The sequence below is a fragment of the Wasmannia auropunctata genome, unplaced genomic scaffold (assembly GCF_000956235.1).
Source record: "Wasmannia auropunctata unplaced genomic scaffold, wasmannia.A_1.0 LD335986.1, whole genome shotgun sequence".
Classification (NCBI taxonomy): Eukaryota; Metazoa; Arthropoda; class Insecta; order Hymenoptera; family Formicidae; genus Wasmannia; species Wasmannia auropunctata.
Window position 1 is genome coordinate 387158 of NW_012026904.1, and position 22978 is coordinate 410135.

The 22978-nt window shown below is 40.2% G+C and overlaps 2 protein-coding genes across 3 annotated transcripts; one reads left to right on the forward strand and one right to left on the reverse strand.

The window, feature by feature from the left end:
• The first annotated feature begins 628 nt into the window (after positions 1-628).
• Positions 629-15265, forward strand: LOC105454332 (zinc finger protein 2 homolog). Of its 2 annotated transcripts, XR_974981.1 has the most exons (3): positions 629-803; positions 1277-2533; positions 9957-15265. XR_974981.1 is itself a non-coding variant. In XM_011696895.1 (2 exons), exon 2 carries the CDS (start codon positions 1403-1405, stop codon positions 2471-2473), a length of 1071 nt encoding a protein of 356 aa, XP_011695197.1. In that variant the 5' UTR covers positions 629-803; positions 1277-1402; the 3' UTR covers positions 2474-4707. The 2 variants fall into 2 exon arrangements, 1 of the variants encoding a protein (XP_011695197.1); XM_011696895.1 differs by lacking the exon at positions 9957-15265 and having other exon boundaries at positions 1277-4707.
• Positions 15266-15525: 260 nt separating this feature from the next.
• LOC105454333 (actin-related protein 5) lies at positions 15526-18510 on the reverse strand. The gene is made up of 7 exons (XM_011696896.1): positions 18008-18510; positions 17624-17938; positions 17269-17549; positions 16947-17165; positions 16565-16863; positions 16298-16478; positions 15526-16215 (listed from the first exon to the last, which is right to left on the reverse strand). Exons 1-7 carry the CDS (start codon positions 18114-18116, stop codon positions 15592-15594), a joined length of 2028 nt encoding a protein of 675 aa, XP_011695198.1. The 5' UTR covers positions 18117-18510; the 3' UTR covers positions 15526-15591.
• Positions 18511-22978: the final 4468 nt, after the last annotated feature.

A 22978-nucleotide genomic window follows, 5' to 3' on the forward strand; every position in this document is an offset into this window, starting at 1 on the left:
TCCTGGGGGACTGAAAAGTGCAGACAGTGCAGCCAACGAGGAACAGATTTGCGGCCCGATCGATCGCACGACCAATGACGAGCTCCCGTTCCTTCGCAGGACGAACGCCATTGGCCACGCCGTTGGTATTCCTTGTTGTGAATTTTACGAATTTTCAACTGTCACGCGAAGGGTATCGAGCTCTTGTTATGACAACATTATTTGTTCCCTATTACTTTGAACGGTCGTTTCGAACAGGAATTGCGGATATCAGTCCTTTCGTGTCGTCGAATGACAATGGTCAAACGTTGATCGTTGCGTCGATCGTGGCAGTTCACGCGCATTCATTATTGGCTTATCGTGTTTTTTTCGCATTCACGTTCTCGCATCTAGAACGTTATCGAACTCGGAGAGAGAGTTTGCGGTTTCTTCGGTTATCTTATCGGTCTGTGCGCGGCGCCGCCGTCTTCGTATCGCTCGGCTCTGTGAGAATCGCGCACGGCGGCGCGACTCGCGTCCAATCATCGGCGAGCGAGTCGGGGACGGCGGCGACGGGCACGGCCTAAGGCGAGCGGCCAATCAAGCGGCTCGGCTCGCGTATGTACCGCTCGACGGCGGTGTGCGCGTGTGCGTGTGCGTGAGCGCGTGTAGGTGCCCGTCGCGAAATATAGTAGCAGCCATCTTATATTTTGTGTCGGAGAAAAACAATTTGACCGTACAAATGTTTCGCGATTGCCCGTGAAGCCGCGCGACGCAGGGAGGCGGTGCGCTCGATGAGGCGCGACGTTTTTCGACCCTAGACCTGGACCACTACATTAGCAAAGGTTCGTACCGTAGCGGCGAGCGCGTCTAGTCGGTTTTCCGACCGAGGAGACGCGCGTACAACAGACACGAATCCTCCCCTCCACTCGCGGGAGGAATCCGGTCTCGCTGTCGGCGATTATATTTCCGCCGTTTCTCCATCGGTCGCCCTTTTAAAAATAGAGCGGCTCGCGTCACTCGTCACCGCAGGCTCCGACGGTCCCTCCGGCGGTGGCGTCCGCACCGTGCGCGACGCGCCCCGCGGTTAAAAGTTATGCAATCAGCTGATCGTCTGGCTACCTTCTGTCACTTGTCAAAGATAAATGTCAAAGCGGACCCCGGTCTAACCTGACGCGGCCGTACGCGCGTCGCAGCCGTCCGCGAGTAATCCGCTCGCGCGGGTGACATCCCCCTCCTCCCCCTCACCCCCGCGCGCCCCCCGCCCTATCTCCTTTCCCTGGGGCGCACCGCTCTAGATCTTTGTTCTGGCACGCAGGTGGATTGGTACGCAGGATATGAGCAGTTTGTCAAGCGCAACCTGACTCTGCTCCCCCATCAGCAAGCAGTGCAGCAGCAGGACCAACAGCCTCAGCAGCTTGCTGAACCGCAGCAGGCTGACATTATGACGTCCATGTTCGATCAGCAGATCAAGAGTGAGCCTATGGGATTCTACTCGGTTGCTTCCAGTCGCTCGGACGGATCCAACTCCATGGTGATGAATCTATCTGACGATAGAGAGGATCTTTCTCAGCAGGAGGGTCAGCTGCAGCCCCAGCAGCAGACGTTGCAGCTGAGTCAGCAGCAAAATCAGCAACAGCAGGGCCAGCCGCAGAGTCAGCAACAGACGCAACAGAATCAGCAGCAGCAGCAGCAGAGTCAGGGCATGCAACAGGAGTCACCGAGTCGTCAGTCCGCGGGCCAACAGCCGGTCGCTAAGGAGGGTTCACGGTCCAAACCTCAACCTTGCAAGGTTTGCGGCAAGGTTCTGTCCTCCGCTTCGTCCTATTATGTGCATATGAAACTTCACTCGGGGAACAAGCCCTACCATTGTACAGTATGCGAGGCGAGTTTTTGCCGCAAACCTTATCTGGAAGTGCACATGAGGACGCACACGGGCGAGCGGCCATTTCAATGTGAGCTGTGTCTGAAAAGGTTTACTCAAAAGAGCAGTCTCAATACTCACAAACGAGTGCACACGGGCGAACGACCGTACGCGTGCGACATTTGCCACAAACGCTTCGCCGTAAAGAGCTACGTCACGGCGCACCGTTGGAGCCACGTGGCCGAGAAGCCTCTGGTCTGCGAGCGATGTTCTCTCACGTTCACGTCCAAAAGTCAATTTGCGATTCACATCCGTACACATACCGCCAGTACCACTTACGAGTGCAATATCTGTGGACGTACATTTGTACGCGACAGTTATTTGATAAGGCATCAGAATCGGGTGCACCGCGACATGAATCAGAGCAGCTCGAATCACAATCCACCGACGCCGCAGAGCAGCGGTGCCGGTACGCCGGGCACCGGCTTCGAGAGTCCGGTCTGTGATCTGCGCTACAGCGAGGGGCCGTCGTCATTGGACGGTCTCGCGGGAGCTAAGGGCGCGGGCATCGCCGCGGAGATCGCCAGTTTAGCCAAGCAGAACAATCTACAGCTTCCACTACCGTTGCTGCATCCGCAGACCACCAACTAGTGTTTAGACAGCAGCAGCGCTACCCAGTCCCTGCCGCAACACCAATCACCACAGCAAGTAGTATGTCCCACCTCGGCGTCCTCGCCGTTCACACTTAACTCACCTATATCTCACACCGAGCACACGAGCACACCGCAGAGTGTCTACCAAACGACGGGCTCTTCCGAACCCTTGGAAAGCCCCAACTCCCAACTCTATCCGCACTTGTCGTCCCCTCTAGACCCAACATCGGAGTCGCAACATCATTCGCATCAGCTGCACCGCGGCATCCCTCCGCCAGGGCTTCACCCCGCGCTCTATCTGTACGCCCAGTACTCGAATACGAGTCCCGCGACTTCGTATTCGGAATATATGCAGCGTAACAATTAAAAACGCGAGTTTTCATCTAGCATCGATCGACAACACTTCCAACACGAACGAAAAATACCAGTGAAACTGGTGCTATTTAATCGCGTCGGTTGATCAAAGTGCCTATCGAGCATCCACTTCCGATTCGTAACAACGGATGCTCGCTCGTCACAGTTTAGAGATACGGTCTCGGTCCAGAAGGGGTACGATCAATCGCGAAGTGATTACTGTTCGATAAATGTTCGCTAATACTTTGTGTCTTTATATCTAATGGATTTTATATTCACACAACATCTTTTTAACATGGGATTGAATAGCACCCGCTTGAAGCGGTTCTTTAATCGTTGGACGATAAAATCGTGCCGGCGCAGGTCGTTCTAATGATTCGATCACCATTCGTACGCGATGCTAGCTGAAACCGAAGCGTCTAACGTTTCTAACGAGTCTCCGCGATTTCAGCACTCTTGTTTCGCCTGGTTTTGATCACGTATCTGCGAGTATGTATACACACACATATACATATATACGTATGTGTGTGCATATATATTATGCGAATCATTACGACACATAACACATATTTATATTATATTTTTAAAGGAATTTAGTCACTTGAATCTGTGATATAGATAGTAATTATTATCTACAATGTTTAAACTATTGGTTTACTATTTTGATGAATATCAAAACGAGGAAAATGAAAAAAAGCAATGTCACGAGGCGATCAAAAAATTTTAGCAACGTTTGGTCTCTACCGAAAGTGTGTTTGGTAGACACCCTAATTATTAATTTTACAAACAGCAACAACAGTAACACTCTACTACGGCTAATCCTACTATTATCACTGCTACTATTATTCTAACTATCACTTCTATCACCACCACCGACATTTCCCCAATTATATATTATCTATCACTACTATTACGGCTATTACTACCACTATTACTCTACTGCTACTATGTACTACTATATTACTAAAAAAACAAAAGAAATTACTACGATCACATTATCGCTAAGGATAACATTCACACATACGAGAGCGCGCGTTTATTTCGGTAACTATACATGTAGTGCATACGACTACGGTCTGTCACATAGTCGTCATGGTTTCTCTTTAGCTTGAAACGCTACGAGAATTCCTTTCTGTCGCTTTCTCTGGTAGAATCGTGAAACGTTCATCCCTTCGCCGACGGATACGTTCGTATGTGACGAGGTGCGCGTTTGTGATAAAAGGAAAATTGTTCTTCGTTTAGAGGGTAGAGCATAGCTTTCAATCAGTTCCATAGTTGTACTTACTTTCCACATATCTCGAAGTGTACACAAATATATATATATATATATATATTGTATATACATATACGACGTACGAATGTATTATAAAGTGGAAGAGTAGGAGATGCAGGTCATAAAAACACACACAGACACACGCGACACACACACACACACACACACACACACACACACACAGAGAGTTCTACCATGTAAAAGGCGCAATAGGCTGTTGATTCTTCGCGCGAACGCTCTTAGCCATTAGTTTATTATTAACTCCTGTTCTCTCTTTCTCTCTCTTTCTCTTACACGCCACGAGCTTTTAGTGCAAGCGCGGGGGGAACCATGACAACCGCGCGTATGTACAACTGGGAGTAAATCTCAAAAAGTGCACATCTTAAACGCGATCATCGCTTTCGAGTAATCGAAATCTGAGAATAATTGTGACCACGTGTAAATGCAATTCACCAACGATTGCGCGTTAAGTCACGTGAAACCACGTTGTAGAGCTACGAAGGTACACAAATCGAAAGAAACTATATATATTTGCGCTAGCGTGCCTCGAACTCCCCTTAGTGGTTCTCTCTTTTTTTCTCTTTTCTCTCTCTTTCAGCGATCTAATTTTCACATTGTAAAATGATCAAAATGATTCTGCGCGCGTATGCCTGAGGCTTTCGATTTAAAGTGGATGCGAGGTCACCTGGGCAAGACTGATCTTTATCGTAACGAACTACGGGATACGAGAAACGTTTATTCTCTTTCTTGCTTTTTATCTTTTTTTTTCTCTCCATTTTACTCTCTCTCTCTCTCTCTCTCTCTCTCTCTTTTTCTTTCTCTCTCTCTCGTCTTTCTGATTTTCGTTTTTCACCGGAATCGCATGTAAACGCGCTGAAGAGAGGATGGATGCGATAGAGTCTTTCATCGATGAAGAAGAGCCGCGTAAAAAATGTACGTTCGTGGATGAAATGAGTTGAGTGATCGCGCGAGTAAATTTGTTAACGTAATCCATTGTTTCGTTAATTAACATAGTTAATTAATCAAGCGACCGCATTGATTAAAATTAAATAAGCGATTTATTGAGTTAATTACGCGTGAGAGAAATCGTGAACGTGCGCGATTTCTGGTTCACATTAAGGAACGAGGTTGCAATGAGAGAAAGCAATTGATCTTTTTTTTTTGTCGGCTAGTCATTGGGCAGCTCTACGAGATATTAAGTGTACTACAAAGCTGTGATTAAAGCCTCCGTGCATATGACCGCGCAGCTCCTAATTATAGTGATATATCTATATATACATATATATATATATATACATATATATATTTTGTAGTTTATTATAAATATGTAAGTAAAAGTGAAATTTTAGATAGCCTTAGGAATATTTAAAAATCGCAGTTCCGGTCGATCGGTTAATTATTCACTCACGATCTCTTTCTTTTTTTTTTCTTTTCCCTTTTTTTCATCTTAGACGCATACCTTCGCAGTGTTGGGCAAGGGCACATAGATAGGTATCATAAGTTGTCGTTTGGAGATGACTCGCAATTACGCGAGTGTTTAAAGAGAGTTTTATACAAGTGCGTGCGCGGGCGTTTACGTTTTATACATTTTTACATAACGATCGTACTGTTTGAAATAGATGCTTCCTTTGCTCTTTTGGTGGGTTGTTCTTATCTTATCCATATTCTTATCTTATCTATGCGTTTTAAGCTGATTTATTTGACAGTAACCCACTATTTAAATATGGTGATTACGCAAAGGAAGGATAACGTACGGGGTGCATTCGTTCGATCAAAAAAAAGCTTCAATTTATTTACGTTGCTAAACGTTAAGACGGGAATTGCACAAAATGCTATTATTATTTTCGGAATTTTATACGGGCGACCATTTCGTGATTTAAAAAACTCGCTAACGGCAACGATGCTCGATGTCTAGAAATGCGAATGTCGCAATTGCATCTCTTTCCGGTGAACGTGACCGGTAAATTTCATTAATTTCAATCAGGAACGATCGTTAGCCAGTAAAATCAGCGTCCTGAAAATGTAGTGAGATTTTAACTGTGTTATCCAATACGTAGAATTTAGGAGCTATTTCAGACAGTATATCGCGTACATGTAAGCTGTATGCGTATATTTTTTAGGATTGCCCAGCACTGATTTATCGTAACTTTCGAATCGGTAATAACGATCTCACACACCGACCGCTTTTTCGCGGACGTATCTTCGAGTTCTATTCGCGACATGTATATCAAAAAAAGATATGTATTTTCGTAAGAAGAGGGGGGGAGGGAAGACGAGTCCCTCTTTCGAGTTCCCGTCGGACCAATACATATGTATATATGAAAAATGATAAAAATGAAAAAAAAGAAAAAAAGGGAGAGGACGTTCTGCGGCGTTTCTAAAGCGCGGAATACGTCTACAAGTGCTATATACTTATACAGAACGCGCGATGAGCGAACACTTCTACGTAGAATGCGAGATTGCACGTTTCTTGATTTGTTTATTTCGGTTTTCCTGCCTTTCTTAATTGGTGTGCGTCATCATGTGTACAAATTTTTTCTTTTAGTCATCTATCATCTGTTAACTATCGGGCAATTTAAATGATTTTATTAATTTTTTTTTGTTTGGGTAAGCGTAAAAAATCTTTTTATTCTATGTAAGTATTTCAAATGATTATTTTTTTTTTCATTTTTTAAATAAAAAATCCTAAAAAGTGGATAAGTTGCAATAAACGAGGATTTATAATAGAGATTTTTACCGCAGTATGCTTGACCGAATTCGTAGATGATTGATATTAAAAGTTCAAGAATGTAATATCAACTTTGTTCTACTTCTCTCCCACTCAGTGACAAGATAGATACTCATTGGCTTTTATTTTTGTTCCACGACTGATATTCCTCATGACGTCTTGGATTATTTCCGGTATTTCGAAAGTCGATTATCGTCGCAACAGAGACACATCTCATTTCTTAATATTGATTCACTCTCTTTCCACTTCACATCATAACGCCAGAAATCATTATCGATTTTACGTCAACTGTCGATTTGATTTAAGATTGATTTTATCATTTGATACGAAAATTTTGACATTAGAATATCGGCCGTCCTGATGTCGGTCATATTTTTATCATATTATCGAGGGCGCGAGAATGTGATGCGCTGCCGCGAATCGCACGAAAGGGAAAGAGACGACTCGTGAACGTATAATTCCGAATTTTCTAAAAGCAACCTTGTACATAGTGTAATCAATAATGGAATCAAAAGACGTATTGCGCTAGGAGACGAGCGTAAAAGCTTCTACGTAAAACAGTTCAGCAAGTTATCGCGTATGAATTCTACGCTGTTTCTTTGCGAGCATTGGCGATTTCATACGAACACGAGAGATCGAGAGCGAGTGATTTTTATATATATTCAAGTCATGCGGTTTTATTTGAATAGTAATCGTATGTTAATTTTCATCATTAAATGAGCATGCAATAATAAGCATGTTTAGCTGAAGAAACTGTTGTAGCTTGTGATACTCGAGATATAATCTGCTGGATCTAACGATCAATTTGATTGCTATTTAGATAGCTTCTGCACAAATGCTGTTTCCACTGAATGCGTTAGATATTTACGTAATGTAACAATTTCCGTAACGTAATACGGTACTTTTTTACGCGAGTGTTATAGGTTTTTTTAACGAAATTTTACGCAAAAATCGATAATTGATTACAAAATTACTATTTTTTTTGTTCTTTATGGAATGTAATTGCAAGAGCGATGCAATGAGAGGCAGCGATTATATTCTGAGTTTTCGATTCTTGGTAAAACATTAGTAAATAGTTGCATGAAAAATATTTCTCAAACAAGTTTGATCTGAATAACAACAATATTCGTCTTGAGAAATTGTAATACATGAAGAAATGTAATATAAATTTGTAAAACATTGTATAGATAGTATCTACTCATTTATGAATATTTACGAAAATTTTATTTATTGCATATTCTTAACATTGTATGCAAAATGCGTCAATTAATAAGTTATTTTACAATGTGTTTTTATGATGATTCATTTTATGAGTTTCCGTAAAAAAAATCATATACAATAAACTTACCATTAAAAATTGGTTGTTCAGATTTATGTCTGTGATTATTATATATGATATTAATTTATGTTGCATTACTCCATTAAAGAAATTTGTTTGGAATTGGGAACGCAAAGTTGATATTTAATTTACCTCCGAAAAATACGAACAATAAAAATTTGTACTCATAAATCTTTATCTAACATTAGGTAACCATATCCTGTGATTTTACAGTTAAATTTAGTGCTGCTTAACTTCCAGAATATTCTGCAATATAATTGTTATACTATCTGTTTATATCTCTTTTATCACCTTGCAGTGCGGAAGAAATACGGTTGTTACAGATAATATTAAACGGGCGATAAAGAAATGAATGATTATCTAGATTTATAAATAAACCAATGTTTTGAGATTGTTACGTATAGTTTATCTTTTCGAAATATAAATGTGTTTATTTGCAATCAATCACAGTATTAGATAGTTTTCCATATTTTTATTATTTGAGCAACTTGTAGAAAAATTAACTCTCAGAAAGATCTATTAATATTACTATGTTTTATAAACTATATAATAATTTATATAAAACATTTGTATTTGTCGAATCATGTATTAATTTATAAGCTTGTGCATATAAAATATATCCTATAATCCTATCGGATTTGTTTTAAGCAAAGCATAAAAGCATAGATTCATGAAATTCTTCCGCACTCTTCTCAAATTATACTATTAATGATGATTAATTAATCATTTTTATATTATCCTTGCCATTTTATAAAGTCGATAGCTGTGTTTTATATTGGAAGAGATATAAATGAGTTATCTTTAACGACTTTACTCTCATTAAATTCTTCCATTGTTATCATGTTTAATTCTTATTGAAGAAAATACTAAGAGAAAAATTATTTTAATCAAATATATATAAAAGATAATTTATTTTAATTTGATCGCTAGATAAATTCATGTGATGAAGTTTCGAGGATCCTGCCAGGTATTAAAGATAATGTAGGGCAAGCATCGACATAGTTATCTATTTTATTTTAACTTCTCGCTATCGTGAAAAATTAGTTGAAAACTTTATTAAGCTCTTCCTGTAGATAGATAAATTCACGCTCATTTCTCAGTGACGCTGCTCTCTTGCGCTTGAATACGATAGTGATAGATCGGCGATATTAATAACTAATGTAGTTAGTACAGTGATCGCAATATGTTAAGCAACAAAAATGATTCTGCATTAAATTAAATAAATATCAGTTTGTGGATTCTAGGATGCCATACAGTCATGGAGATAAAAAGACGCTTTCTGACGTTAAGTTATTTATGAAATTTGCAAAAGCTTATACAATTCGTATTTAGAATAACAGAAAACAATTTTAAACGTTGCTGCTTTTCTCAAGTCGTATATTTTCTAATAGTATATGCCATTAGAAAATATATGCTGTATACGTAACTTACACAACGATATGTTTCTATATTTTAAATAATTTTAAATAATCTACATTTTTAATCATGAAATGAAGAATGGAATGTATGTACATACACACATATACATATATGTATGTATATGTGTATGTGAACAAAGACTTTTTACATGTAAAGATTTACGTTCGTTGGATATTTTTTAATGTATTATTTTTCTGTATAACTTTATATATAAAGTTGAGATGTTTTTTTTTTTATTATATTTCACATAAAATTGAATTTTGTTGGACTTTTTAAGGTATTATTACTATAATACTCTATAATATAATAAAAAGTATAAAAAATTTTTTTATGTCGAGAAATGAATTATTTTAATCGTATTTTTCTAGATGGAGAACAAAAAATCGGCAGTATTGTAATAAAAAAAGGAAATATGCATAAAATCACGAATAAATCAATCTAAAAGAAGAAATGATTCTACGAATGATTTCTATGAATATCGTGATTGTACAATTATATTCGAATACTTGTATAATAATCGAATATTTGTATATTTATATTATATACTTTGTCGATCATTATTATAAAAGTTCTTTACTTCATTAAAGATATGTACGTTTTTTTCCGTATTTGAAATAAAACAATATGTATGTTTAGGCATGCAGGAGAAGGAAGAAAGAAATGAAATATAGAAAGCATGTAATTATAAAGAAATGAATTTTAGAAGAATTATTACATTTATTTTGAAACTGTTTGACTTCTTTTGCAGCGACGCATACGACAATATATCAACTATATATATAATCGATCGATTATTATATACGAAAAATCTTGGAACGCTCTATATTTGTCAGTGTTAGATCATTTGTCTTCGTTACGTTGATTAGCTATCATCTCGGATGTATCATGTACTCTAATATCCTAATACTCGTATACACAGTTTAGCGGGTAGTTGCACGTATCTTCCTGATGTATTCTTTAAACCGAAATGTGGAACTATTGGTGGTGGCACCCTTACCAAACCTCCCCTTAAACGTACATACAGAGTTGTCCTTGAAAATATTGTCACTTTCTGAAATGTATTATTCGTTGGAAAATGAGAGAAACGGGTCTCCTTCGCGACATTCTTTTTTCGCGTTTCATCTCTTATTAAATCGGAGAAAATGTCAGAGAAAGGACCAATTTGATCGTTTCAGTTTACGCGTGAAAGGGATCAGATCAGATAGGAGAGCGCGCTTTTCTCCTAACGTTCCAATGAACAATAAGAGAAATGGCAATGTTTTATCGGAGGGCACCACGTTTCATTCCCGATACTTTAAAGCCGGTTCCTGGCCCGACTACCTTCACCAAGTGCTCTATCGTGCCGTGCGATCGACTCCGTACTTGTGATAGCCCCGGTAAGCACAGCCCTGGCTCGTAACGTTTTATACCCTCGCGTCGCCTGGCACGAGCAGCACGTGATGTAATTAAACCTGACTTTCAGTAGGGGGTTTCGATCCGAGGAAGGTCTCGTGGAGGAGAGGGCGGTAGATGATAAAAGCAAAAAAAAAAAAAGAAGGAAAGAATTCGAGCTTTCGAATTCAGCGATCGGTCTCGGGGTCCGACGAAAACGAAGGAGAAAGACACCTAAAACCGAAGACGGGGAACTTGATGAAGTGAAGAAAGGGGGGAGAAGTTAAATTGACAATGCTCGCGTCGCTCGACATTGCGCCTGTACCATTTTGCTTCTTTAGCAGAGTACAATGCCATTTATTTTTGTAATACGTTTACGTAGGATAGCTCTTATTTTTATAGGGGTTTACTGTGCTACCGTAAGTCTTATAGAGGCCTGCGTAATAAAGTAGTGTAGGAATTTTTGTAGGTGTCACAGAGTCCACAGTGGAATATATATACATATATATATATTAAAAAAAAAAAAGAAAAAGGGACACGCACTTCTAGTACTGGCTTTAGTTTGGAACGGAGACGCGCGACACACACATATACACACATATACATGAATATACGTAGCAGAACAACTTTATTATCAGGGCAATGATTCTCAAAGCAATCTTTCCGCGAGCGAGTGAGGGGTGGGAAGGGAGGATCGGAAGAGGAGGATCTGGCAGGGATATTTCTGCGTGAAGGGAAGAATATTAACGCACTTTGAATTACAGCAATAAGAGATATTCCTCGGCGGCGACGGCGGCGGCGGCGGCGGTCGCGACAAAATGGGCGCTCCGTTTTCTTTTTATTCCCGAAGGTAGAAATTATTGCCGGAGCGATATGCGCGCGTTGCTCTTTCCGGCATTCGAGGCGACGATCGTTTTGAACTTGAGCGGTTCGCTTGAGCCACGCTTCCCAAGCTAGATTTAATACGATGTAAAAGAGATGTACAAAAGAGTACCGGCGTGTGCGTCAAGCGGATCACTTGAGGGGGAAAGGATGTAATACGGGGGCACACGTCGGGATTGAACAACCACGTTGAGAGATAAATGTCACGTAGCGTTTCTGAACCGTGTAGAAATAATCGATTCGTAGGAGATATAGACGGGACAAACGGCGAAAGGGACATACACTCGCTGTTAAACGGTGTCCGTCGCTTTTTCTTTATTTGAGATATATTTTTGTAGCAACCCGACGAGAGATTTGAGAACACACATTTCACATGCACGAAATCTGCACATGTATATACATATGACAACGGTCTTCCTCGTCCAACGATATTTTTTTGCAACGACGGCGGGAGTGCGCTTTGCATTCACTCTTTACAGCTTTTAACCGTCACACTTTTGCAACAATAATGCACAGAGGTGAATCACGATGTAAGGAAGTCCACGATATTTATGGAAAGTTCTATTATATGTAGTTCAAGACGTTCTACGATCACGTTTTAAAGTAAGATTTCGTTGATCATATAATTTACATATGATACTAGTCTTGTTGCGTATGTTTTAAGTTTGGAAACGACCGAGATATGATTAATTTGTAAATTCGGGGATAGTTTTCGAATTTTTATACACGATAATATTAATGTCATTTATCGTAATCACTTTCATCGAACAATTGTTTTCTCGCTAAATATATCTCATTGTACCGGTCATGCTGTTTCTTTCTTACGAGCTGTGAAGGGTTAATACATGTTAAATCTGGTCTATCGGGGGTGCTAAGAGTCACCAGGCCGTAAGTACAAGCGTAAGTTCTTCTCTGTCGCTATAATAATTCTCTCAACTCGAGTTTTTGAACGGTGCCTAAAAGCCTTGATATTAAAAGACGAACGAAAGCAAGTCCGGAATTGCGTGTCGTCGAATCCTTGGCGAGTAACGGGTGGGCAAAGGGAAGCGAAAGGATTGCTGTTAGCCGCGGGTATTTGACGGTACCCGTGTCAGCAATATCGCGTTTTAAAAATCACAGGAGGAACAAAATTATGATACGATATACGACGATAAGATATACCTATATGTACCGGCGATGCGTAGAAAGTATCATGTCACGTATTATGTACACCCGCAAAGTGTGTATGTATGTACGTACGTATGTATGTATGATATAAAACAAGGGGATTATCGTAGCGCTCCGTTAAGGGAGAATAAAGTATATATATATATATATAAACTGAAAGAAATAATAAACGCTACCGAACTAATATAATAAACGACAATGAAGAAGTAGATAGATCTACGCCGATTTATGTATGTACGTAAAATAAAATGTAAGAATCGCGAGTAACGTGCACTTTTGTAATAGTCATTTTGCGAAAAACGATTAAAAAAAAAAACAACCGAAGAAACAAGACAAACGATAGCAGAGATAATAAAAAGTTGACGCTTGGTATACTATAGTTTTTATCGACATATCCTATCCGAACACATCCTCCTTACGTACATACTGCATATACCTAGTTATTATTACAGGTACATGTTATATATAGGATATTTTACGAGCAAACGATACTAATATAATTACGATTATTATTATTGTAATTATTTTGATTATTATCATTATCGAAATATTAATTATTATTGTCACATAATTAATGCGGAGGGTATAGGTGCGTATAATATAAAAATGGTACAACTAAGGCAAGCATGTATTGTACATAGCTGTCAATCTTTGCCCCACCATATGAATACATATACATAAATATATATGTATATATATATATAAATGCATACAGCCATTATATTGCAGAACAAACATTAACCGTTGTTGTACTAGTTATTGTGAATTATTACTTTTCATCCTTATATTATTATCATTATTATTATTACTATTATCATCATTATGATTACTGTTATCATGGTCATCATCGTCATAATTATCATCGTCACTATCATCGTTGTCGCGGCGTCGATTTTAATGCTACGTATACTTTTAATTAATGTTACAATTATTGTTGACGGAAGTAGCCCCTCACTTATAGCATATGCGGATCAAAAGTTGTATTTATTTGCAGATTGGATTCTACCTCAATCTTATTGTAAACAAAACTACCCAAGTGTCCTCCACACCTATCCTTCCATTCTCTGAATGAAAATTTTCATAAGATATTATAGTACGTCGTTACAGGCGAGAGACATTGATTTGCAGCGACCTCAAACTGTGATAGATATAAAGGATATTTAAATTAAGTTGTTTTTTTTTTGCGCTGTATCGAGGTACATATAACTCATTGGTGAATCTTGCGAACGAAATACACGTCTGTGAAATTTGACGTAAGCTCATTACATGATTACGTGTGATAAACGTGGCATAAAGCAAAATAGATCATCAAATGTTATGTGAATACACGAATTTAATTTCTAACTTTATTATCTTACAGCGAGGTCATTTTAAGGATTATGTTAATTTTGTAATGAGCTTTATTTAATTTTCGTTTGCAAATATTCGGAACACTGTACGCTTTTAATACTAGATTTACGTTGTGTTGTTTTAATAGAAAGTATTTATATGTATCCCAATTTATTTCAGCATGTTGTCTATGTAAAAGTGAAATATGTATTTTATGCAGAAGAATCTATAAAAAGAACATGCTCTATACATTATACTTTATAACAATGTGTATCTCACGTTTGCAATTGTATTTCATGCAGACTGTGAGTACGCAATATTATACGCAATAAAACACAGAACTTTTTTTTTAAGCTTGATCAAATATGTACTATGAACAAATGCTGTGCTCTTTGTGATCTACGAGTTTGTGATGTCATCGCGCACGATGTGAATTTTTTCTTTCTTTATTCTACGTCAGTTTAGGTTCTCGAGCAATCGCGAAAATTGAAGCGTTACATCGCGGTATGGGTTCCTTGATTGATATACGTTGCGCAAGAATTAGTAGTGTTAGTTGTAACTGCCTATGGGGCCTCGATGATTTCAGTGTATTATTATATTGTGATGTTAGCTTAAGCTCTCGCGAACCGAGATCGGAGATTTGTAATCTGAGGTTGCTGTAAAATCAATCTTATCGCTAAGGTGAGGGATCACTTTCATAATTTTTTAGGCTACACGAAATACGCCCAGAAGCCGATGTCGATTGTCCTCGAAAAAAAATAAGAAAAGTAAAACACGTATAAAACGTATCCCGCGTAATTGTGTTTGAATGGCGAAATGCGATGTTTGGGAACTGTATATTGTGATCAGCCAACAGACTACAATGTAGTTTGTTCGTAATAAAATGAACAAACAGAAATACTTGTGTAATAAAGTAGGTATCCATGAACAAGTGTTGGTCATATCTTTTATCAATATCCATTTAATAATAAAAATCCAAACTGCATTCCATAATATACAAGCTTTATTTGCAAAATCTGCTCGACACAAGGTAAGTGAACTTAAAAATTTTTCATGTATACATGCTTTTTTATTTAACTATATTTAATAAAAAATTTATATTATTAATATTCGAATTACCTTGGATTAAATATTTTTATTTAATTCAAGGTAAATTAATTTAGAATTTTTCATGTATATACATACATACTTCTTTATTTAATTATATTTAATTAAAAATTTGTATTATTAAATAAATATACGAATTAAATACTTTTATTCAATTTCGACATCAACTATGGCATCCTCCACGATTACTTGCTCAGATGTTACAGGCACTTGTATCATCGGCAAGGGATCGGGTGATCGGGTGTAGGTATTACTTGTCAAGTGTTCTTTGAAATACTCTCCACCTTTCTCCTCGTATTCCTTGCGACTGACTAAGTATTCAGGGAGATTACCATTTAAACCGAAATCTCTTGCACCGTACCAGGCATCCAAGCTGGTATTCTTTGCGATATTCACTTGAAAGTTCGATCCGAAAGGTCTGATTTCGCGTAGTTCGCGTTTTAATCTTTCCAATAATCCCGGGAAAGTTGTTGATCCACCGGTAAGAAATACATTACTCACGAGACGCGTTTGTTCTTCGGGAGCATATTGTTTTAAAACAAATTCGATTGCCTCGGCAATCCCGGCTTCTACAGAACCAATCATAGATGGTTGAAACACCAATTCTGGTGCCCGTAAACGTTCCACGCCTACATGAAGCTGATGGGTTTCCCCAGGAACCATAGGAACGCTAGATCCTGCACTATCAAATTCTGGATCGTGATGACGTAAAACATCTTCTAATTCCAATAATTTCTCCTGTTCTAATTCTGAATCTGAATCGCCACCTTCCTATAATTAAAAAAAAAAAAACATTTTGTAACAAAAGATTATATTACTTTATATAATTCGGCATAAAAAGGAAAATATATACCCTATTTATGACTTTGTACACGTCCCAGTCTTCGTCTCGCATACCAAAATCGTCATCGCGCTTTTCTTTTTTCGCTAACTGACTAATTATACGCATCCTCTCCTGTGCGGCGGCTGTTCTTCGTTTCGCCATGTCTTGCCTTCGTTGTCTCTTTGCCATGCGTTTGTCTAATATTTCTTGCCTACAAGAAATAAAGATTGAATAATCTATTATAGATAAATACACATACGCAATGGATATTATCAATATATTATATTGAAAAACTACCTTTTTTTCCTAACTCCAGCAATCCATTCATCAAAATCTTGCTGATCTTTAGGTTGGAGGTTTGATTTAATTTTAGGTTTTTCCTCCATCACAATATTTTCCTCTTGAGAGTTAGCAGCAACGATTTTCTGTCTGGTTCTTTCTACTTTTGCTTGTAGATTATTAATCATTTTTATTAAATCAGCCTCGTTTGCAAGAGAATAAGATTTCAATGCCTGATCGAATTCGTCGATTTCACCTTCTTCTAGAAGATCTTGGACTGCTAACAATTGATTAAGTTGCTCTTCATCTTCTGCTAACTGCAAATACAGAGACGCATAATTAAACATCAAGTAATGATATCACGATCAGTAATAACTGAATAAAACTAGAAAATACCTACTCTTTCTTCTCTCTTTCTTGCATTGATTTCCATCAGTCGCCGTGCTAATTCCCGCTTTCTTTCTTTCTGTTGCTCGAGCGTTAGACCGGGAGTAGTGGCAGGCGCAACATATGGTAACTGCACTCGTAAAACATGTGTGTCATAATAATCTACATCTGCCCATTTGGATAAGTCTTCTTGATAGCTTAAAGCAATCGTCGAATGCTCATGTATCAATTCCTGGAAAGTACGAGGCAGACATTTAGTGATTGTTAAAAAATACAAAGTATGAAATATATAGATTTCACTTTATAATTTTATTCTATAATATATGATATTTTACCTCCGCCCGACTAAGCGTTATTGCGTTGACGTGCACTGGATATTTTAATTGAAGGAGTTTATGCATGTACGATGTGATGTGATATCCACCAACATTGATCCTTCTTGCGTTCGTGGCATCCGCATTCCCATCCAATATTGGTATTATGTGAGTCGTGTGATAGCCTATGCTAACTATCAGACCGTCAGGTGGGCAGTTATTGTGCTGATACGAAAATAAGCAATCGATTCCATACGCTATTGACGGTACGTTATAACATTCAAATAGTAATTCTGCCATCACTGAAATATACGGATTGAGAAGTTAATCAAGAGAATTGAAAAGGCAACAGCAATAAAAGTTATTATTTACTTACAGTTACGAGAATAGTTGGGATTGAGGAATGCCTCTGTCAATATAATTGGATGATTCACGCTGCCCTCTGTGTCTATACCCATGTGTGTGAATGTATAATCAAATATCTGCTCTTGAGCCTCAAAGTGCGTCACTACATTCCGGTCGAATTGGGTCTTCAGTTGAAATCGGACAGCCTCGATGTTTGCTATGTCGTTTCCCACTTGAGGCTCCCCATCTTTCTTGCCGCGTTCCTTCCTTGGTTTCGCTATGAGATTCTTGAATATCAATTGCGGTTCCTTTTCGGTAGCCCAACCAACTCTGCAATTGTAGGACCCTGTTGTCGGGCAACACCGTTAGATACACTGTGGAACATGCGATATAATTAGAATATATTACAAATTACCGTTGTCAATGACGAGTGGAGTACACTCGGACTTTACTCGTTCCGGATAAACGTGTATTATGTCCGGTATGGCCTTTATATCTTTTAATTCGATCAGTTCTATTTCCATTCTATCGACTTAAGATACACCTTGTAAACAGTTAAATTACTGTTAGCAATATAAAAGAAATAATATGCGAAAGAAATTCGAAGTCAATAGCGATGATGCTGTGCTTCGGAATCTGAGAATTCGTGAACTTTCGTTGCCTCTAAAATACGGAGTAGAACGGAGTAGAAGTTAACCTCCCGGTAAACATAAACAGTTGCGACAGGATAACCTAACCTATCTATACACCTGTTCTCGTCATGCACCTTTTGCACTGAGAGTTTTTGCTTACTCTCTCCTCAACACACGAATATCTATATTTGTCTCGTTTTAAGTGCAAAAATTTTTTGGGGTTTTCAAGCAACGCGTTTTCGATTCGCACAGTCGCCAATTTAGAAGTCTAGGAAAGAACTAACAAAACTATCTTTGTTTGATTGGTCAATTTTATGATCGATTAAATACGATCAATCGAAGTATTTGAATCGAAAATAGAAGATAAATTTGAAAAGAATTATTAATTTTAAGAAAAAAAAATAGAAAAATTTATTATATTATAATTATGTAATGTAAATATTGTAATTCTTTTGCGTAATTCCGATACGGGCATATTGTTCGAATATCGTTGTTTGTCGAAGGCAACAATGATTTCTATAATATATGTGCGTGACCTCGTGCGGTATTATTACGTCGGAAGTGGGGACAGTCATATGCGGCGTGCAGGAAGACGCATTATTTATCACGGAATAATATATATATAATTCCGAGATTTCCGAGAGAGCGACTGGATCGCGGGGGGAATAGAGTGATATTGAGATCGCGTTTTGCCCGTAGTCAATATTATAACAGGAAATCACGGCAGGAAATCGTCCGCGGTATTGCGCGATACGTGCACGCAAAAAGCCGTCATGTAACTTTTACAATGGATTTACAACAGAATTCTATACACGCGGCCGCTGTTCTATCGCGAGAATTTTCTCGCTTTCCTCGGCCTTACGCCCGATACAAAGCGATCCGGGAATCGTTCGACGAAAATTTGTCGCGATATTTCGAGTATAAACAGACCTTTGTTACGTGGTATCTTAAGCGGAATTGCTTCCAGCGGAATAGCTCTACCATGAGGCATAGGACTTTGTAACTGCTCTGTGCTCGATAAGACAATATGTTCCTCACAATGAACCGCCTGCATAGGAATAGGGTATCTGTTCTAACGATTCGGAAGGGGAGGACGAAACGTAAAGAGAGGGAATTTGTAGGCGCCGTGATATAAAGGCTTCGTCAGTGAAATACATGTGTAATTACAAACGCTATAATCTTGAAATTATTGTAATTTACATTGTCTCTTAGTATAATTTCTCTCTATATATTCTGATGGCATGTGTACACTTTAATTTATCCGAGCTTAGCGAGAAATCCAGAAATTTAATAAATTAACAAGTAAAAAGATAAGAATTTATTAAATTCTCGAGAAATAAATAAATGTATGTATAATATATGACTATATATAATTATATTATGACTATATATAATTATATTGCCTTAGATATCATATATATAGAATTGAATAATAATAGCCATAATCTTCGAGGCATGAATTTGATTTCGTTATCAGAGCTTTATTAAAATTAATTTATAATTTACATTCTAATTAAAAATAATTATTTCCGTATCGTATGGATCGAATAAATTTCTCGAGAAATTTTAATACGGAGCAATTAAAATTTTAACAATGATCGATTACCGCCGGTAACACATTCGAGCGTAATTAATATAGAAATTCCATCCGTTACATTACTCAGGGACGCGATGTTAAGCTGAAAGCTTTCAACGGCGAGAAAAACGGAGAGGAGCGTACGCGCGTCCGTTCCGCACAGTCGTTCTTCTAATTCATTAACTTTTCCAAAATTTAAGGTCGCTTTCAATTAGAGAGGATATTCTCGCTCATGGTCTACTCTCTTCCAACGGCGGTCGATCTTCTCTCGGTGCGGCACGTTGTGTGTGTGCGTGTGTATGTGCGCGCAAGCGTGCGTGTGCTACACAAAAGGATGGCCAGAGGTCTAATTGCAGCCATCAGCGAAAGCCGGTGGACCGGAAGCGGGCGGAAACTTTGAGCATTCTTCGCCGGAGTCCTCCATCGGATCTCGTCGAGCGCGCGTACGAGAGAATTCCACGGCGATATAGCCGCACACGCTTCGCGCTCGCCGCTCTCCTTCGCGAGAGGCGATCTCTCGCGCGCAAAGGCTTTGGTCCATTTTTCAGTATTAGGAGGAAGTGATAGCCGGCCGAGGCGATCGGTAATCGATATCCGTGGAAGCGCGGGAGCTCGTAAACTGACCAAACAACGAGACGTACAGAACGGCGGAGGAGAGGAGGGGCGATTGGTTTAGCTTCGTGGAAGGCGAGTACAGGTGTGCGATTGGTTGAGCAGGTGAGCGATTGGCTCTATACCTACCGCGGCTTCCGTTTACCACCCTCGTTTCTGCCTTTAGCTTTTCTTCGGTCTATTTGCGGAGCAAGCGTGCAAAGCGCGCGCGGATCGCCGCGCGAGAACAGTTATTTTATGAAACACGAAGGATTTTTCGGAACGTTTGCTTCGTATTGGCCTCACTATGTATGTTCCTTATTTACCGCCGCCGGCTTCTCTCCCACTTTGTCTTTATGAATGTCTTAAGACTCAAAGAGAATATCTGTGACCCCCGCCATTGATATGAAGAGTGTTATATATACGAAATGCTATGTGTCTGAGAAACAATCTTTTGGACCGTGAAAAGATCTTTTTATTTTAACGCGCACAGCTCCGATCCGCTCTGCTGTAATTTTCGTTTGCCGCAAAATTCTTTGCGGTATATATATCATATGCGCTATATAAGGAAACCCGCCGCGACAACCCCCATTCCTTTCGCGATTCGCGTCGCTCCGTCGGTTATTTTTCGCCGCTCCTCCCCGGGGCGCATCTCGCTCGAACTTGCAGTTTTCGCGGGCGTTAACTCTCGTTGCGCCGTGCAATTTAGCCTTTCAGCGACGTATAATCGCGTTAAAAGTCGAGCGCCAACTCGAGACGAGGCGGTAATCGCCCGTTCTATCCGATAACGAGTTTCGTCTAACTTCGCGACTGCGTGGCGGCGGGGAGCTGAAAGAGAACGACAAAATAAAGGGGGTCGTCCGCGGAGGCTGCAGTGTAGCGAAAGGGTGAGAGAGGAGAGGAAAGGAGTCGCGGCGGATATGGGAATGTCGAAAGAAGCGAAATCCCTTATATATACATAATGGATAAATAACGATATAAGTGGTACGTATATGCATCGGGTATAATCTCGTTTTAACGAGCCCTCTTGTCCGAGAGTTATCCCCCCATCGAAGTGGATCATATTCGGAACAGTTCCCGCGAGGATTGGGATCGAGATTGAATATCTCTCTCTTGAACGCTTATAACTCTCGCACGAATATCTCTCGCGACTCTCGCGAGCGAGAGATATTCTCTTTTATAATTGATTTCATTACCGCGCAAATATATAATAGTACAGTCATTGTAACATAAGTCGGTCATACAGCAAACTTGATTTTGAATGTACCGACGCGCATGCGCAGATGCGACCGTCGCGCCGCCGTAAGTAACCCAGTAACGCGCCGCGGCGCGGCGCGTCGCGTCCGGGTCCGTGTCTCTCGTGCTGTATACATCCGGCGAAAGGCGAGAGTGATCGAGAGAATGAGCGCGTGAATTAAAGTAAACGAGGGGGGAAAAGTGTCGGACTTGCTCGAACGAGCGCGTGCCGCTGAACGATCCCGTCCGTTGATCGCCGAGGGTGAATTTCGTGCTCGCGGAACGCGTACGCGCGGCTCGCCTCGCCGCGCCGTATACGTCGGCTCGGCTTCTCACGGCGCGCGCGCTTCGCGTCGTTCGAGATGCATCGCGCGCGTGACCGATAGCGCGTGTCAATGTTCGATTCGGCAATGGAAGGGTGGCCATCGCAGCGAAGTGCGCGTGAAGTAATTCGAGCGCTTGCGGCGTTACGGGCACTCGAGTGCGTCGCGAAACGTACGTTTCGCGTCGATTCGCGCCACGGTTCGGTTCGGCTCGGTCTCGATTCGCCGGACGGACGTCATTTGTCGCTGCCGCGCGCCCTCGGCGCGGCGTCGCGTCGGTTCGAAGCGCGCGAGTTTACGCGCGAGTGGCGCGCGTAGGGTGTCGAGTAGAGTGTCGGGTGACCCGTGATTAACCCGCGCGTTTTTCCGGACATTCGTGCATTGCAGCAGTACGCGGGCGAACGGTCTGGATGAAATTGATACTGGGTATACGCAACCTCGGAGGCCGCGGCGTTTGACACCGATGGAGCGAGAGAGCGGCCGGGCCGGCGCTGCAGCCGGATCGTCGATGCGTCGACACGGACCGGTGAGTAAATCCATTTATCACGCTTGCCCGCGTAATTATGTATTTATTTGTAAGGATTCGCCGCGTCGCGCCGCACCACGCCGGCATTCGGCGCACGCGACCGCGGTTTTGATGGACGCTTAATTATTCCCGACGCATTTCCGCCGGCTGAACAGCGAGAACAGTATTTTATTTCGACCTCTCGCTTGGCTAACGATCCGAAAATTGCGCCAAATTCGGGATTTCGCGCGAGCCCTTTCAACTTTTTATTCGGTTAAATGCGCGGTGATAAATGACGGTGGCAATTAAACAATAACGGAGGGGAGAGCGCATTTTGCATTGCGCGTCGTCATATGTATACAGGGTATCCCATGAATAGCTGCGAAATATATATTCTGAAAAAAAAGGGCATTGCGAGATCTGTTTTTGCTGTGCTCGGATAAAATAAAATACATTTCTTATAATTTTTGAGGCGAAAAAATCTAATAGTGCTGTTAAAATTATGTCACATAATTTTTGATAC